The sequence below is a fragment of the Scyliorhinus canicula genome, chromosome 11, assembly GCF_902713615.1.
Source record: "Scyliorhinus canicula chromosome 11, sScyCan1.1, whole genome shotgun sequence".
Taxonomy (NCBI): domain Eukaryota; kingdom Metazoa; phylum Chordata; class Chondrichthyes; order Carcharhiniformes; family Scyliorhinidae; genus Scyliorhinus; species Scyliorhinus canicula.
The window spans coordinates 39,230,682-39,248,942 of NC_052156.1; the positions used below are offsets into that span (position 1 = coordinate 39,230,682).

Below are 18,261 nucleotides of genomic sequence, written 5' to 3' on the forward strand. Positions count from 1 at the left end.
CTTCAAACTAAATATTCAGGGGTATGTGACTTTTTGTAAGGACAGGCAGGAAGGAAAGGGTGGTAGGGTTGCTTTGTTAGCATACGATGGAATAAGTACAATAGCAAGAAACAATCTTGGATCGGAAGATGTAGACTCCATAAGGGTGGAGGTGAGAAATAATAAGGGGAAGAAGACACTGGTGGGAGTAGTCTACAGGCTCTCTAACAGTACCTTTTCTGTAGGATCGAGAATAAATCAGGTGATATTAAAGGCATGCAAAAAAGGAAGTGATTTAATCATGGGTGACCTCAATCTTCATGTAGATTGGGAAAATCAAATTGGCAGAGGAAGCCATGAGGAAGAACTGAGTGTGTATTTGGGACAGTTTCCAAGTACAATATGTTGCAAATCGAACTTGAGACGGTGGTATTTTGTATCTGGTAATGTGTAATGAGGCAGGTTTCATAAACAATATCAGAGTAAAAGATCCCCTCGGAGTCAGTGACTATAACATGGTGGAATTTCACGTTCAGTTTGAGAGTGAGAAACGTAGGTCAGAAACAACTGTGCTACACTGACATAACGGTAATTATAAATGAATGAGGGCAGAGTTGGCTGGAGTGGACTGACAAAGAAGTTTAGCAGGAAATATCGTTGATCAGCAATGGCATGCGATTCTGAAAATAGTTCACCAGTCAACAAAGATATCGCCCAGTGAGAAAGAAGGATTCTCGGAAGGGAATAAATTAACCATGGTTAACCAAGGAAGTGAGGATAGCATTAAAATAAAAGAAAAAGCATATAATGTGGCAAAGATCAGTAGTAAGGCAGAGGATTGGGAAAGTTTTGAAAACCAACAAAAGATGAGCAAAAATTAATAGAGGGAGAAGGTGAATTTTGAGGGTAAACTAGCAAATAATATAAAAATAGACAGCAAGAGCTTATTTAAGTATATAAAAAGGAAGAGAGAGGCCAAAGTGAATGACTGGGGAAATAATAATTTGGAACCAAGAAATGGCAGAGGAGTTAAACAAATATTTTGCATCAGTCTATGCGGTGGAATACACTAATTAGTCAAAGGGCAGAAGCGGGTGAGGAAATAAACTAATGGATGGGATTCTTCCGTTGGCTGATGCCGAAATCGGGAAACGCAATTGGGGGCAGAATAGGTTTTAATGCAAAAATCGGGGTGGGGGCCGAATTGGTGCCAAATCGCAATTCTCCGCCACCTAGACAGCAGCGTCAATATTAAAGGATATTAACGGAATGCTCGTACAGTAAACAACATTTGCATATCATTAGGGGTCTGACCCGGTATTGACTGGGGCCTCCGCGATTCTCCGCCTCCGATGGGCGGAGTTCCTAACGGAGCGGATCACTTGTGTTTTTAAAAATCGGGAAACTGCCGTCATGGCTGCTGAGGGAGAGAGAGGGTGTACAGAAAGTGTCCAAATTCACCATAGTGTGCTGGCAGATGTGCCACTGGCCGGAGAGCATCTGCAAGGGCTGCGGGGGAGGGGGGAGGGCTAGCACTGGTGGCCAGGAGGTGGGCTGTGAGGTCGGGGTGGCCGGGCACGGAACACCATTGCCGCAGCCAGAAAGGCAGCCATAGAGCTGTGCAAGCCCCTGACACCCCATTGGGAACTTAGGGCCACAGATCGTATGAGTGTCCCCCCCAGGCCACCCCTCGGTGCCCTGTAGCCCCAGCCGACCCATCAACTGTACGGGCGCGCTCCAGCACAACCAGTGCTATCTTGTTGGCTGGGATGAGTGTGTGTGAGGAGTGTAATATGTATATGCTGCTGACCTGGCACATCCCGCACCTTTTTTCATTGGAATCGATTGTGTTCCACGTGGTGCCAGTGCTAGCCCCTCCACAATCACTGAATCTGTCCAGGTTTGGCGCTAGTTTTGAAAGTCCACGAATCCTGCCCTGGCGTCAACACTTAGCTTCAGGAACAGAGAAGCCATTCCAATAACTATCACCAGAGAAAAAGTATTAGGGAAACGAATGGGGTTAAAGGCTGATAACTCCCATGGACCTGATGGGTTGCATCCCAGGATATTAAAGGAAATAGCTACAGAGATAGTGGATGTACTGGTAGTAATCTTCCAAGAAGCCTTAGATTCTGGAAAAGTCCTAGAGGCTTGGGAAACTGGCAGTGCAACACACTTATTCAAATAGGAAGGGAGACAAAAAACAGCTAACAATAGACCAGTTAGCTTAACTTCTGTCATTGGGAAAATGTTGGAATCCATATAAAGGATGTAATAGCAGAGCATTTAGAAATGCCTAATATAATCAAGGTAAAAGTCTTACAACACCAGGTTAAAGTCCAACAGGTTTGTTTCAAATCACTAGCTTTCGGAGCACTGCTCCTTCCTCAGGTGAATGAAGAGGTGAGTTCCAGAAACATATATATCGACAAAGTCAAAGATGCAAGATGATATTTTGAATGCGAGCATTTGCAGGTAATTAAGTCTTTACTGATCCAGAGAGAGGGGTAATCCCAGGTTAAAGAGGTGTGAATTGTCTCAAGTCAGGACAGTTGGTAGGATTTCACAAGTCCAGGCCAGATGGTGGTGGGGGGGGGGGGGGGGGGGGGGGGGGAGAATGTAATGCGACATGAATCCAAGGTCCAGGTTGAGGCCGTACTCATGTGTGCGGAAATTGGCTACAAGTTTCTGTTTGACGATTCTGCGTTGTCGCGCGTCCTGAAGGATGCCTTGGAGAACGCTTACCCGAAGATGAAAATGAAAAATGAAAATCGCTTATTGTCACGAGTAGGCTTCAATGAAGTTACTGTGAAAAGCCCCTAGTCGCCACATTCCGGCGCCTGTCCGGGGAGGCTGGTACGGGAAGATCAGACGCTGAATGACTTTGCCTGCTGAAGTGTTCCCCGACTGGAAGGGAACATTCCTGCCTGCCGACTGTTGCACGATGTCCGTTCATCCGTTGTTGCAGCGTCGGCATGGTGTCGCCAATGTACCACGCTTTGGGGCATCCTTTCCTGCAGCGTATGAGATAGACAACATTGGCCGAGTCACACGAGTATGCACCACATACCTGGTGGTGTTCTCACATGTAATGGTGATACCCATGTCGATGCTCTGGCACGTCTTGCAGAGATTGCCATGGCAGGGTTGTGTGGTGTCGTGGTTGTTGTTCTGAAGGCTGGGTAGTTTTCTGCAAACAATGGTTTGTTTGAGGTTGCGCGATTGTTTGAAGGCAAGTAGTGGGGGTGTGGTGATGACCTTGGCAAGATGTTCGTCTTCATCGATGACGTGTTGAAGGGTGCAAAGATGATGTCATAATTTCTCCGCTTTGGGGAAGTACTGGATGACGAAGGGTTCTCTGTCGGTTGTGTCCTGTGTTTGTCTTCTAAGGAGGTCGGTGCGGTTTTTTGCTGTGGCTCGTTGGAACTGTCGATCGATGAGTCGAACGCCATATCCCGTTCGTATGAAGGCATCCTTCAGCGTCTGTAGATGTCTGTTATCCTCTTCCTCGTCTGAGCAGATCCTGGGTATACGGAGAGCTTGTCTATAGAGGATGGCTTCTTTAATGTGTTTTGGGTGGAAGCTGGAGAAGTGGAGCATCGTGAGGTTATCTGCGGGCTTGCGGTAAAGCGAAGTGCTGAGGTGACCGTCCTTGATGGAGATGAGCATTTCCAAGAATGCAACCGATTTTAGAGAGTGGTCCATGGTGAGTCTGATGGTGGGATGGAACTAACTGATGTAATTGTGTAGTCGTTTCAGTGATTCTTTGCCGTGGGTCCAAAGGAAAAAAAATATCGGTTGCCTCCCATGGCAATCTCTGCAAGACGTGCCAGATCATCGACATGGGTACCACCATTACACGTGAGAACACCACCCACCAGGTACGTGGTACATACTCGTGTGACTCGGCCAATGTTTCTGGAACTCACCTCTTCATTCACCTGAGGAAGGAGCAGTGCTCCGAAAGGTAGTGATTCAAAACAAACCTGTTGGACTTTAGACTGGACTTTTTACTGTGTTCACCCCAGTCCAATGCTGGCATCTCTACATTAAAGAGATTGAAACATGGAGTCAAAGAGAGATGTACATAGATTTGGAAGATGACGTCATGACATCATTACAATTTATAGAGAAAAAGGAGTTGAATTTGAAGTTGAATTTGATTTATTGTTACGTGTACTGAGGTACAGTGAAAAGTATTGTTCTCGGGCAGCATGGTGGTGTAATGGTTAGCAATGCTGCTTCACGGTGCCGAGGACCTGGGTTCGATCTTGGACACGGGTCACTGTCCGTGTGGAGTTTGCGCATTCTCCCCGGGTCTGCGTGGGTCTCACCCCTACAACCTAAAGATGTGCAGGGTAGGTGAATTGGCTACGCTAAAATTGCCCCTTAATTGGAAAAAGTAAGAATTAGGCACTTAAAATTAAAAAAAAGAAACGTGTTGCACTGCATACAGTCCAGACTGTAAATATAAAGGCATAGGCATCGTGTGAGAATGCGGAGTGTAGTACTACTCAGTAGAGAAGATGTGAAAATATATCAGTTCAGTCCATAAGCTGGCCATTCAGGAGTCTGGTAACAGCTGGGGAGAAGCTGTTTTTAAACCTGTTAGTGCATGTTCTCAGACTTTTGTATCTCCTTCCCGAAGAGAGAATAACCCGGGTGGGAGGGGTCTTTGATTATGTTGCCCGCATGGTGCATCTGTAAAAATTGGTAAGAGTCAATGTGGACAGACCGAAGTTCCTTAGTTTCCTGAGGAAGCAGAGGTGCTGTTGTGCTTTCTTCGTCGTAGCATCGGCGTGGGTGGACCAGGACAGATTGTTGGGGATGTGCACACCTAGAAATCTGAAGCTGTCAACCATCTCTATCTCGGCCCGTTGATGCAAACAGGGGTGTGTACAATACTTTGCTTCTTGAAGTCAATGACCAGCTCTTTAGTTTTGGTGACATTGATCACATCACTAGGATCTCTATCTTCCTCCTTTAATCTGACTCATTATTGTTCGAGATCCGACCCACTATGGTCGTGTCGTCAGCAAACCCGTACATGGATTTGAGCCAAATTTTGCCACACAATCGTGTGTGTATTGGGAATATAGGAGGGTGTTAAGCACGCAGCCTTGCAGTGCCCCTGCATTGAGAATTATCGTGGAGGAGGTGTTGTTGTTTATCCTTACTGATTGTGGTTTATGGGTTAGGAAGATGAGGATCCAGTTGCAGAGGGAGGAGCCAAGTCCTAGGTTTTGGAGTTTTGGTAGGAGTTTTTCTGGGATTAAGGTATTGAAGGCGGAGCTGTAGTCAATGACAATGAATAGGATTCTGACGTAGGAGTCCTTGGTGTTGAGATGCTCCAGGGATGAACGTAGGGCCGGGGAGATGACTTCCGCTGTGGACCAGTTGTGGCGCTATGCAAAGTGCAGTGGATCAAGGCATTCTGGGAGTATGGAGTTGATGTGTCTCATGACCAGCCTCTCAAAGCATTTCATAATGATAGATGTCAAGGCCACTGGATGGTAGTCATTGAGGCAAGTTGCATGATTCTTCCTTGGCACCGCGGTGTATGATGGTGGTCTCCTTTTGGGAATGGGAATATATTTTACATTGAGGTCGGGGCGAGAGTTTTGATCAGGTGTTTATGATAGCAGATTTGGAACTGAGAGGGATGGTGTTCAAGAATATGGATTTAGAAATGCCAGCAGACATTGAAGTCTGGCAGGGAAGAGTCAGCAATTGAACGGAAATGCAGTCAAGGGAGTAGAGGTGGGTGTGGAACACAATATGAGTCACAAAGGCCTCAAGGAAAGGTAGTGATCTAGGCTAGGTGTTATCCAATCCTACAACTCTTCTTGCTGCACCCCTCAGCCCCTAACCAGGCCATTGAGCTTGACGGGAGGTTGTGGGTGAAGGAACAGAGAAGGGATGAGGAGGAGGGAAGACGATCAGTGACTTGTTAGTCACATTCTGAGTGCTAAAGGTGAGGATTATGTGGAATGGGTGAAGGCACAAAGGAAACAAGAGCTGGTGTCATCTTCAATCCCCAGCATGATTATGGAGTCGTAGTTTGGTTTTGCAGAGAAAGCTAAGGCACAATGATGGTCTATTCAGATATGATGATGCACAGATAAGCCAACTGTCCAGGATCAGAAATTGGGATGGCAAAATTAAGACAGTATAAGGAAGGGTATTTGGAACTAGGAAATGGGGTTAAACTGGGAAACAGCTGGGTTCTTTATTGGGAAGACATTCTCAGATGATGAGACCATATAGACTTGAAGGTTCTTCTTCATGAGCTGAACTAGTGGCCTTATGAATGCTATGCCAGTAATAATAATTGCTTATTGTCACAAGTAGGCTTCAATGAAGTTACTGTGAAAAGCTCCTCGAAATTCTCTTGATTCAATTCATAAACAGTAATATATCACCAAAACCATTGTGCTTGTCAACCAACATACATCGTACTGACCACCAGAAATATGCTCAAAAACCCCTTGATTAAACTTTTGTTCGAAGGGGTATTCACTCAAAATATAACTCCAGCTTCCAGTAACATTTGAAATACTGAAGTTCTAAAACTGTCTTGGATAAGGTATAGATTTTTGTCTGCAACACCAAACAGCACTGAAGATAATCCATTCCCCAGTCCTTAGTCACAGTGACCATGCCTACAAGGAAAGATATGTTCAGGTAACAGAGGATGGCAAAGACGAGGAATTTCCACAAAATAATGGAAAACATATGCCGTAATCCTGATTGAAAATATGTCCTTAAATAACAAATCACTTAAGTTTAACATTAATAGATGAACATTTGATTGTCACATATAGATCTGTATTAATCTGACATCCATTGTGCAATCCTTTTATCTGTAAAATAATCTCAGAAGCAGCCAGATAAGGAAAATCTGATCATTCCTTTGTTAATTAAATTTCATATTAAAATAGGTGTTCGCAATCCCATCATGTAGCACATGGAGCAATTACGTCCTGGTTTACTAGGATTAGGGAATAGTTCTTCAATTATGCTATCCCATGGAAAACTGGGAGCGCTCACTTGCTGTAAAATTATCCAAAACTGTAAAGGTTAGTTTGAATTTTGCTGTGAATAATAGAAAAGTGAACGCATGTTAAAATTGGGAGATAATGGATGTTATAGTGCATGCACCCAAAACTAAACACCATTATTCATAAAGATTAGCTTTCCCCTTTGTGAAACTTAACCAGCAGCAATATTCAGATAGCAGACGAGTACAGACAGTAAACACTTTCAGTTTATGTAATAAATTTGCCTTGTTGACTGAACTAGAAAGCAATTATGACAAAGATTGACCTCACATCAATCAGTGGCTGGCACTTCTTGTTCGATTTTTTTCATGAGATGCAAAATGGAATTCATCATGTGGTTGGTACAAAGTGACACAATGGAAGATTCCAAGTTTATAGGCAAGACTGCTGAAGACTCACCTGATCAGGAGAGGGTCTATGGTTACTGTGCTGCGATCTTGCCGGTGAACGATGGTGATGGTGGTGATGGTGATGGTGGTGATGATAATCATCATCGTAATTGTCTGCCATAAGCTTCATCCGATTTTGTGTCTAAGGAAAGAAAAATGACTAATTAAATGGCCTAATCTTTCAAAGACTTTTCATAGGATGAAAGCCAAAATGCCTTTAACATTCAGGTTGATCCAAAGCAGAGCTAATTACTAAAACAAATGATGTCATGAAAATAACTGCATGCTAGATTTCAGCTTTAACTTGGGCTTTTATTCTGTAAGAGTCTCACTGAAGGAAGAGACGGAAACAGCCAATGCAGCTCCTCCAAGTTATAACTACGCACTTGATTTTTATGTAGTCAATCAAAAATCAACAATGCTTTCAAAAATTAACAGCTACTCGAAGAAAAGCAACATCTGATTCAAAATAACAAAAGCTTTCATTTAATCAAATTTAAAAGAAAATCCCAGAGGAATTAGATCATCCTACTTTCACAAACCTTAACATTAATCCTAGGAAATATTAGCAAGAAAATAAAATGGCACAGTTCATTCATTCAGAATGTTACACCGTACAATAATTGCTTCTACCATCAGCCTGGGGTGTGTTACCAGGGTATCAATCATTTGTATGCCTTCTTCCATCCAGAAACAGGATACAGCATTAGCACTAGATTCATCACCGGTACCTACTATTAGAAACAAATGTAAAGCGCACTCATTGCATTTATTCTTCCTAATTTTTTTTTCAACTTGAATGGTCAGGCCTACAAGAATAAAATATCTGAATCTTTAAGTGACATTCTACCCTAATGTCAGTGGCATGTTTTTATTCAGGAAATTTGCTTTCTGGTATTTGGACACAGAGTCAAGGTTTACTTGAAAGTATCTTCACAGAGCAGGGGCATGATTCAGCAGACTTGAAATTAAGTCCGCTTTTGGGCGCGTTTGGCCGCCAACATTCATCCCGCTATTCACTGGCACTTTGCCGGGTTTTTGGGCCTTGGGGAGTTTCTCCACACCGAGGCCACACTTCAGTCAATTTCCTGAGCAGGAAAGCCTCCTCGCAGCCTGATCTCTGCACCCCTCCTTTCAGGTACCCTTCCCCTCCAGTTTCTTGATGCCCCCTTTACACCCCCAACATTTTAGTAGTACCTAGAACCCCCGCTGCCCTAAAAAGGAAAGGATGCCAGGGCCTGACCCCTGGAAGTGCCAACCTGGCACCTTAACACTGCCAGACTGGCACTGCCCCTGGCACCCCGGCAGTGCCACCCAGGCACCATGGCAGTGCCAAAGTGCCTAGGTGCTAGGGGAGTGTCAGGGTACCATCTTGCCCTGATCCGACCACCTGGGGGTCTCTAAAGGCCAGCGAGACATCTCAAGAGGGACATTTACTCATTGCAGTGTTAATCTAAGCGTATTTGTGGCAATAATAAAGATTATTATTATTTATGGAAACCAGTGCTAAATGGCACCCGGTCGAGGTCTCGCAGGCACGTCCATTGACTCCCGCTGCTGGGTGAAAGCGGGGTCCGGGATATTAACTGAGCCGAATGGGCCATTTAAATATCCTTATCTGGGTGTCATCCAGATCGCGTGAGGAGAAGGTCAGGTGACCCGCAACTGGCTAGGCATGGAGCCCGATTTGGTGGTTCTCACGGGATTCACCCATTGCGCCTGGCTCCGCGCCAGGCGCAATGCAGTGGCTGAATCGCGCCCAAAGCTAGCATGGTCTAGTATCAAAGTACTGGAAAGCTCACCTACCATTTCCAAATAATTAAATAAAAACAGAAAATAATGGTAACTTTCAGAAGATCAGGCAGCTACTGTGGAGAAAGGAAGGTAGGGTTAATGTTTCTAGTTTATAGGCTTTCGTCAGAGGGTCCTGACAAAGGATGACTGAACGGAGATATTAATGTTACCTTTCTTTGTTTCCTGACCTGCTGAGAGTTTCCAGCAGTTTCTGTTTTTAGTTCAAATCTCCAGATATGGCTGAGCTCATTATGATGGAGCCAAATCTGATAATGAATGATTAGGTCAGTTATGTTTCAAGCGTGTTTTCCTCAAGTCTAATAGCCATAAAGGCAATGTTGGAGCTGGCTCGAGAAACTAATCTGCCCACTCCTGCTTCTAGTTCGTATGTTCTAAGAAAGAACTATTCTGTCTAATCCTACCTTCCAGCTCTTGGTCTGTAGCCCTGTAGGTGACAGCACCTCAAGCACAATTCTGGTGTTCTTGATTAATAAGGGGATCAGGGTTATGGGAGGAGGCAGGAGAATAGGGATGAGGAACATATAAGCCATGATTGAATAGCAAAGCAGACTTGATGGGCCAAATGGCCTAATTCTGCTCCTATATGTTATATCTTTACATTAATAACCCATGCCACAATGTAGACTTTTGGTCTCTCCTCTTCACCCCAACCAATTAGCAAAAGGTCTTGGAGTCTACTCAATCCCTCAGCCATTGCTCTGAAATCACGTTCCTCAGCATTTTGCTCTCACAGCTGACAACAGTTCCAGTCAATGGCAACACCCTTCCATTGCACTGACAGAACTTCCCAAGTAGAGACATTCCCAGCACTGTTGTGTATTGCACGAGAAATACTGGCAGCAATTATTGAACTAAATTTATTTACCCTGAAAACCCTGAAATGTGTGAGGTGGTATACTTTAGCAGGAGTAATTTGTCCTTGAAGTAGTCAATGAATGGCATGAGACTAGGAAGTTCTGAGGAACAAAGGGATCTTGGCAGGTTTGTCCATAGATCTCTCAGAAAATGGTCAGGGTGGACAGAGTTAGGGTACTACTGAGGACGAGGACAAAGACTGGTGAGGGACCAAAAAAGTATATTGATAGATTCATCAGTCCTGTGGTCAATGGAGGGCCTGAGTTTGGGAGTTTGAAAATGCAGTTGCAAACCACTTGAGGGAATTTTTTCAGGGTGGACACAGAAGGGACGAGAGACTGGCGGGGATGAGAATGTTCAGAAAAACACAAACGCAATCAACGATGGTCTTGTCCAAATATGAACTGAAGGGAAGAGAGAAGACATGGAAGAGACCAGTTGTTAATATGAGCAGGAGTTTAAGTGAAGGACATGGTTAAGAGAGCACAGGAGAACAATGAACTCAGAAGAGGGAGGGAGGGTAGGTAGGTAAGTAAGTTGTGATCACAATTCAGATTATTAAGGATAAGGAATTAACCAGCACAAAGGCTGAGGGAAGGAACGAGTAAAGATAATTCGGTGAGAAACTCTGATGGGACTTGGGTTGTTCGATACGTAGGTGGACGGCCCAGTGGCTAGCACTGCTACCTCACAGCGTCAGGGACCTGGGTTCAATTCCGGGATTGGGTGACTATCTGTGTGGAGTTTGCATGTTCTTCGGTGTCTGCGTGGGTTTCCTCTGGGTTTCCTCCTAAAGTCCAAAGATGTGCAGGTTAGGTGGATTGGCCATGCTAAAAATGTTCCTTCGTGTCCAAAGATGTGCAGGTTAGATGTGGTTCAGCGGATAGGGCGGTGCCTAGGTCGGGTGCTCTTTCAGGGGACTGAAAGTCCTCCTTGTGCACTGCAGGGAGTCTCTGGATTTTATAGAAAATTCAGAATTTAAAGGAGAGGTGTAGCCACCTGGGGTGGCCACTGCCCAACACAAAATGGAAGATTGCAAGGAATGCAAGGAAAATGGACATGTTGGAAAGCAAGCAGCTTGCAAGGAGATTGTATATTGGGACGACTGCAAAAACCGGTTTTGACTGTTGCAGAGACCAGACAGCACTGTGAAAGAAAACCAGTTAACATACTAATGAGGCAATACCGAGCGAGTCCCAGATACAACGGACACAAGTTAAGCACAAATCGATACATTCTATGGAAGGCCAGACACTGTGGCGCCAGAGAAGCCCAAAACTATAGGTCCCAAGAACCGCCCCAGCAACCGAGGAACTGCCCTATGATTGGGGAGGGGGGGGGGGTTCAAACATATCGATTGGGAAGAGACCCAATCGATTCCAAGCAGGTAAGGGAGTCCGCCCAAAGGGGCGCGGACCCCCTGGGACCTATAAAAGAAAGGTCCCACACATGGTTCAGTCTCCTGTCTCCTGTCTTCTACTCCAGCCGTCGAGCAGCAGCCACCAACAAGTAAGTGCCTAACGACGACCGCTACCAGAAATAGGCACTCCTGACACCCTTTGCAATTGATAACAATCCGAAGTCTGCAGACCAGAGCAGAGCAAGAGGCCTTGTTCCCTGACCCAGCAGTTCCTTCGAGATAAGTATTAGTTGTTTAGCGGTAGGAGTAAGTTTAATCCTTTAGCGTGTGCATGGGTAGTTATTATAATTGTATTATAATAAACTCTAGTTGTTTGGACTTACTAATTGGTGTACGGTTTTATTGCTTTGAACTTCACCTTGAAGCTTGTGGCGGTGTCTTAACGGCACCTGGTGACTCCAGAGCTCAGAACAAGAAACAGAGCCAAGGTGAGTGTTAAGCACACTCACACAGAACGAGCAACAGAGGTAAGAGGGGTGGACCAATGTGAGCTGTTGGAAGAGAAGATGCCGGAAGAATAGTTGGGAGAAACCAAGGTGTGGCACCGCGGATCCTAGGGTTGAGGGGTGGGGTAATAGGCTGACTGGTGTATGTGACTGTGTGAAAGAGAGTGCAAGCGAGCCATTGCATGCGAGTGAGAGCACGCATCCAGCTCACTCCCAGTCTCAGGATTCTCACTCTCCCTCATTCCCACACACCAACAGGCATTCAGACCCACTCACAGTGGGTGAAAGTGAGTGAGTGAGCAACCTGAGACTGACAGTGAGCCAGACTCATGCACACTGACCCTTACATAACAGTCACCTTCACAGATTTCTTTTTTTATCAATTTATTACTTTGACACTGCTTTAAGTCTGCTCAACTAGTTGTTCCTTTTCGTCACTCTGAACATTTATTTGTAAATTCACGCATTTATCTGAAATGAGTGAGTTTAGACAAGCCTGGTCTAAGGATGGAAGGGGTGAGTATGGGACGACCGGCAGCAAAGATGGGCAATTGCTGCTCATAATATGTCTTTTGCAGGCATAGAACAAAGGAACTGAGAGTAGCTGGGGGCTACTGAGTGATTCAAATCTGGGATTGTACAGCGTGTAGGACAGCGGAGGAACAGTGAGCAGCTGGAATAGGACAAAATACCTGAGTGGGGAGAAATAACATGACGATGTGGACAGGAAGGGGAGGAGACAGGAGAAAGGGCCGCAAGAAGGACTGAGAAAAAGAAAAAGGGGAGACAGAAGAACAGAATCCAATCTGAATGTGCTGTCAGATCTGCATGTAAACGGAGACAGGAAACTCAAATTACATAATCACGCCAAAGATAAGGATAGATATGTGCTGGCTGTAAGCAGAAGATGGGGATGAAACAATAAAATGTTGGAGGGAAGGGGTGGGCAGAATTTTATCCTGCCAAGGTGGCTGGGTTTCTGTGTGGGTGGCAGAAACAGTGGGCGGGTTCCTCCATCCGGTGAGGCGTGCAGAGGGATTCTCCGTTTTGCCTACTGGTCAATGGGTTTTCCCATTGTGGGGTAGCCCCACACTGTCGGGAAACCCATGGGCTACTGGCAAAACGGAGAATCCCGATGGAGGAGAATTCAGCCCAGTGTGTCAGGAATGCTGCACGAAGCTCAGCACGTCCTTCCCTGTGGATTAGGTCTGATACTTCAGTAGGTAAGGAACTGCAGTATGAACCCAAGAATCTGACTTCATGTGGATGGATTTCCTGATCTTCCTGGTAAAGCAAGGCAGGAAGACAATGGGAATTGATAGGGTGAAGCTACGGAGATGGGGAAGGCTTTAAAAACGGAGATAGAACATAGAACATAGAACAGTACAGCACAGAACAGGCCCTTCGGCCCTCAATGTTGTGCCAAGCCATGATCACCCTACTCAAACTCACGTATCTACCCTATACCCGTAACCCTTAACCTTACTTTTTTATTAGGACACTAAGGGCAATTTATCATGGCCAATCCACCTAACCCGCACATCTTTGGACTGTGGGAGGAAACCGGAGCACCCGGAGGAAACCCACGCACACAGGGGGAGGACGTGCAGACTCTACACAGACAGTGACCCAGCTGGGAATCGAACCTGGGACCCTGGAGCTGTGAAGCATTTATGCTAACCACCATGCTACCCTGCTGCCCTAAATCTGCTAGCAGTTTCCTTGCCTCAGTGAAACATTTCCTGAGAGTATCCTTTCATTGCTTTGGAGGTGATTCCCAAGTCTGTGGAGTTGATTTCTGCTACTTTAGTGTATTTACATTTGACCTGCACTTCATAAATGTCAGCCTTCATTTCAGCAACCTAATCCTGGGCTACCGATGAGGGACAAGATGAGCTGCAACACCAACAGGAGCAATAGTAGTAACCTTCCCCTCAACCACCTGCAGCTCCACAGGACAGAAAGGCCCCATCTTGAACACAGGGGCATGCAGGCAGAGGATCAGCTTCCTGGGTGTGACTGATCAACAGTGTCTCAGGAGGTTGAGACTTTTTTTGTCAGGTGGTTGTTGACTTTGTAGCTTCCTGCAATAAGATCTCCTGCCTTGTGGACCAGTTGGGCATGCATGGCCAGTCACATCCAGGTCCCCTCAATTTCTTCACCTCGAGCTCCTACCAGGAAAACGCCAGTGATATTTGTCGAATCCTTCAACCTGTGCTCACAAGTGACCAATGATGGGTTTGCCAGGGCTCTTTCCCTCGGTTCCCAGCCACCAATTCCATCTCTCGCCCTAGCATCCTTTGGAGGCTGAACCAGATTGTTTAACACCTTTGTGTTGTATTTGATCACACGATGAGCATCCGACTCATATCTGTGCTGTCCCCAAGGCAGACTATTTCCACCTCCAAAACACTGTCCCACTCTGCCCCTGCCTCAGCTAAACTAAAACCCTCATCCGTGCCTTTGATGCTGATAGTCATGAGTATTGCAACACATTCCAGGTACAGGCTTTCCATCTTCCATAAACCTAGGCTCACCCAACGCTCTGATGTCTATATCCTAACTATCGCCATGTCCTACATGCCTTGCCCCTCCCTAACTCTGTAATCTCGTCCAGTCCTACAACCCTCTGAGATATCTGTGTTCCAGCAATTCAGGCCTCTTACACCACCGATTTTCATCTCTCCATTCCTGGTGGCATGTTTTCAGCTGCTGAGGGCTTAAGTTCTTGAATTTCCTCCCCAAACCTCTCTGTCTCTCTACCCCTCTTTCCTGCTTTGAAATACTTCTTAAACCCACCTCTTTGACCAAGTATTTGATCCATCTGCCCCAATTCCTCCTTGTGTGGCTGGGTGTCAAATTGTTCGATAATGCTCCAATAAAGCACCTTGGGATATTTTATCATGTTAAGAGGTTTCATATAAATGAAAGTTGTCATTGCTGTGTTAAGTGACAAAGCAAAGGTAACTTGGAAGTAATGAACCAGACGCCTGACAAGATAACACAATGAGAGGCAGCAGCAATAGACCAGGGCTCGCTCAGAGGAGAGTGGAACATTTTCAACAGAAAAACCTTCATTGAAATACTCTATGAGAATACAAGAGTACAAATATGTGTGCAGATGAACCATTCTAGAGTTCCAAACTCTTAATCCACAATTCAGCTTCTGTTATGTCCTATTGCAGGCCAATCCATTCAGTTCATGCAGGACTGCACTTCACTAATCAGAGTACAGCAGGCTAATTTTATTGATTTTAGTTACAAAGAAAACATCAGTACAGTGAGTGGTAGGAACACTAGGAACAAGATAAAAGCGTTAGCAGCATTTAACTGTAGGCATCCATTCCCAACATCTGGGTATTTACTATTATATCTATGTCAGGGGTGGGCAAACTTTTCCGTGCAAGGGCCACATTCAGAAATTCACAATTTTAAAGGGCCGCATAGTATATTAATTAATAGTCCCGGTTGTAACCAATTAGCGTGCGGCATATACCTCAGCGCTTCCCCCGGCGGCATCCTGCCTTTAGCCCTCTTTTTCTCTACTTTTCAAAAATGGCGCTTCACCCGATTATGATTCTGGGCGCCTCATATAGAACAGTACAGCACAGAACAGGCCCTTCGGCCCTCGATGTTGTGCCGAGCAATGATCACCCTACTCAAGTCAACGTATCCACCCTATACCAGTAACCCAACAGCCTTCCCCCCCCAAATTAACCTTATTAAAAAAAAAATTTAAAAAAAAAATTTTTTTTTTTTTAATGACTTGATCTTGGTGGGCTGCATAAAAACCTTTGGCGGGCCGCATGCGGCCCGCGGGCCGTAGTTTGCCCACCCCTGATCTATGATTACCATCTGGGTTCTTATTGGATGGCTAGTCTTTCATGATGTTTATCCTTGTTTTTATCAGATTACCATGGGATGTGAAAATGTTCCACTAGATCTCTTAGGGTAGTTTTCAGGATTCTCTCAATGTTTCACAAAACTACCACCTTGTTTCTCAAGGGAAGCATAGAGTAAGTAATCCTGCACGTGTCAGATCAGATTATGCTGATTTGTGATTGATTTGATTTATTGTTACATGTACCGAAGTACAGTGAAAAGTACCTAGTACATACATAGTAGACACAAGAATAACCAACAGGGAACATTGACAACTGGTACATCGACAAAACAGTGATTGGGTACAGTGCGGAACACGGGGCCAAACAAAGCAAATACATGAGGCAAAACTCCAGACAGCAAGAGAAAAAGGCATTCCACATCAAATTGGCAAAACCAGATTATATTGCCAAGAGAGCTCTAACTGGCATTCCTATGAGTTGCTACATTCTTCACCCACGGCAGAGCTGTGCTCAACAAGGTGCAAAAAATCTTGCTTGCCTGCGAAACATTGGAACAAAAAAATCACCGCTAATCTCTTTGAAATGCTGCTGGTCATGAAAAGTAAGGTCAAACATACTTGCACAAATAGGAAACGAATTCGGAAAGTAAAGATTTGATCTGTGGAGTTGAATGGTCATTACAAGTGGTGAACATTAAAAGTGAGTGTCACTGTAATGGAATTTTGGCTTGGCCTCTGGATAGATAATGTGCCAAGAGGCAGCATTGTGGCGGGGACATCAAAACCGGGAATGCAAAGGCATGAGTGAGTAGATGGGTGATGCTGCTGGAGCTTCACAGGATACCAGCAGCATCAACCACAAATTCTAGGAATCCTCATGGAAAGCACTGGCAGTTGGAGATTCTCGATAAACGTTTGATCTAATGGAATGTGGTATGCTAGAAAAGCTCGCAATTGAAACCGGCTACACTAGGTAATATAGGCTGAAAACAACCATTATGCTGATAAGCTTGCTCTGATTAGGGAGCACCTAAAACATGAACCATTACCTCCCCTTAAAATACTGGCAGATCTTTGCGTTTGCAGAAACTTTTGTTTTTATCCCCATCAACGGTTGAACGTATACCCGCAACGTACCATTTTCTCAAAAACTGCACCAAAAAATGAAAAGGCTGAATGCAGAATTAAAAACCAATTTTTGTAATTCACAAATTCCACTATTATCATGTCACATCGGGTGCAAACGTCAACAAATAAATGCTTTACAGGGATAAAGCTGCGGTTTTCAAATGATCTCTAGAGCAGCCAAAAACCATCCACAATGGAAAGATGCTGCACTTATGGAGTGATACTGCCCCTGCCAGTAACTCGACTAAAAGTAAAATATTGCAACTTCTGCAAATCTGTAATAAAAGCAGCAAGTTCTGGAAATACACCACAAATTAGGCAGCAATGGGGAGAAAGAAACACAAGTTAATTTTTCTCCATAGATATTGCCTGACCGGCTGAGTATTTGCTCGGGTTTTCAGTTATTATTCCAGCAACTAATATGTGTGACCTGTCTACAGAAGATCTATTTTGGTGGAAAAATTAACGTGTTAAATATACTGGCAACATCAAACCTCTCCACATTCAAATTACTTTCATCTTTGGTGCACATTTTGGTACACTAATTTTGTTTAAAAAGTTTGGAATTGAATGTTTATAATTTATTATGCTTACCCTTTGGGGACTGCAACATCTGATAATGACACGAAGCCAAACATTTACCCAGCACACTGTTTGCATATTCCTTTTTATATCCTATTCTGGAATAACCAGCAGTGTCTTCACCCAATACCATGCACAGCCAATCATTTAAGAGCAATCCTGCTGGTTTTCCATCAAGTTTCAAATATTTGAATTCTCATCCAGAAGTACAGTGAAGTGCAAAAGCTACAGGCCAACAATCAAACCTTCGGTCCGTATGACAGTTTTACATTATAGTCAGCCGTACATACATTAATTAACTCTTCCACATGAAAGCAAAATGAAGTATTCCTGTTTCATTAATTTGTCTCATTTATATCTGACAGATTGTTTTTGTTTTTTTTTAAAATTTAGATTACCCAATTATGTTTTCCAATTAAGGGGCAATTTAGCGTGGCCAATCCACCTACTCCGCACATTTTTGGGTTGTGGGGGCGAAACCCACGCAGACACGGGGAGAATGTGCAAACTCCACACGGACAGTGACCCAGAGCCGGGATCGAACCTGGGACCTCAGCACCGTGAGGCGGTTGTGCTAACCACTAGGCCACCGTGCTGCCCTTCTGACAGATTGTTTGAAGGCTTGCGGCAAACCTGCATGATCTGAAGAGCCTGTATTAATGGTACTTCGTTAACAGCAAAGAAATTTAAAATGTAATCTTGTAAAACATTAGTAAGGTAAGGTAATTAGCAAGGCTTCTTT

At 44.6% G+C, this 18,261-nt stretch overlaps 1 protein-coding gene across 13 annotated transcripts in view; it reads right to left on the reverse strand.

Annotated features, from left to right (window-relative positions):
• The window catches only part of LOC119974015 (ERC protein 2), a 1,008,595-nt gene that overhangs the window by 210,868 nt on the left and 779,466 nt on the right, over window positions 1-18,261 (reverse strand). For all 13 annotated transcript variants that reach the window (XM_038812801.1, XM_038812804.1, XM_038812800.1 and 10 more), the window contains one exon: window positions 7,440-7,571. In XM_038812801.1, the coding sequence (XP_038668729.1) occupies window positions 7,440-7,571 (132 nt within the window). The remainder of the gene's footprint in view (window positions 1-7,439; window positions 7,572-18,261) is intronic.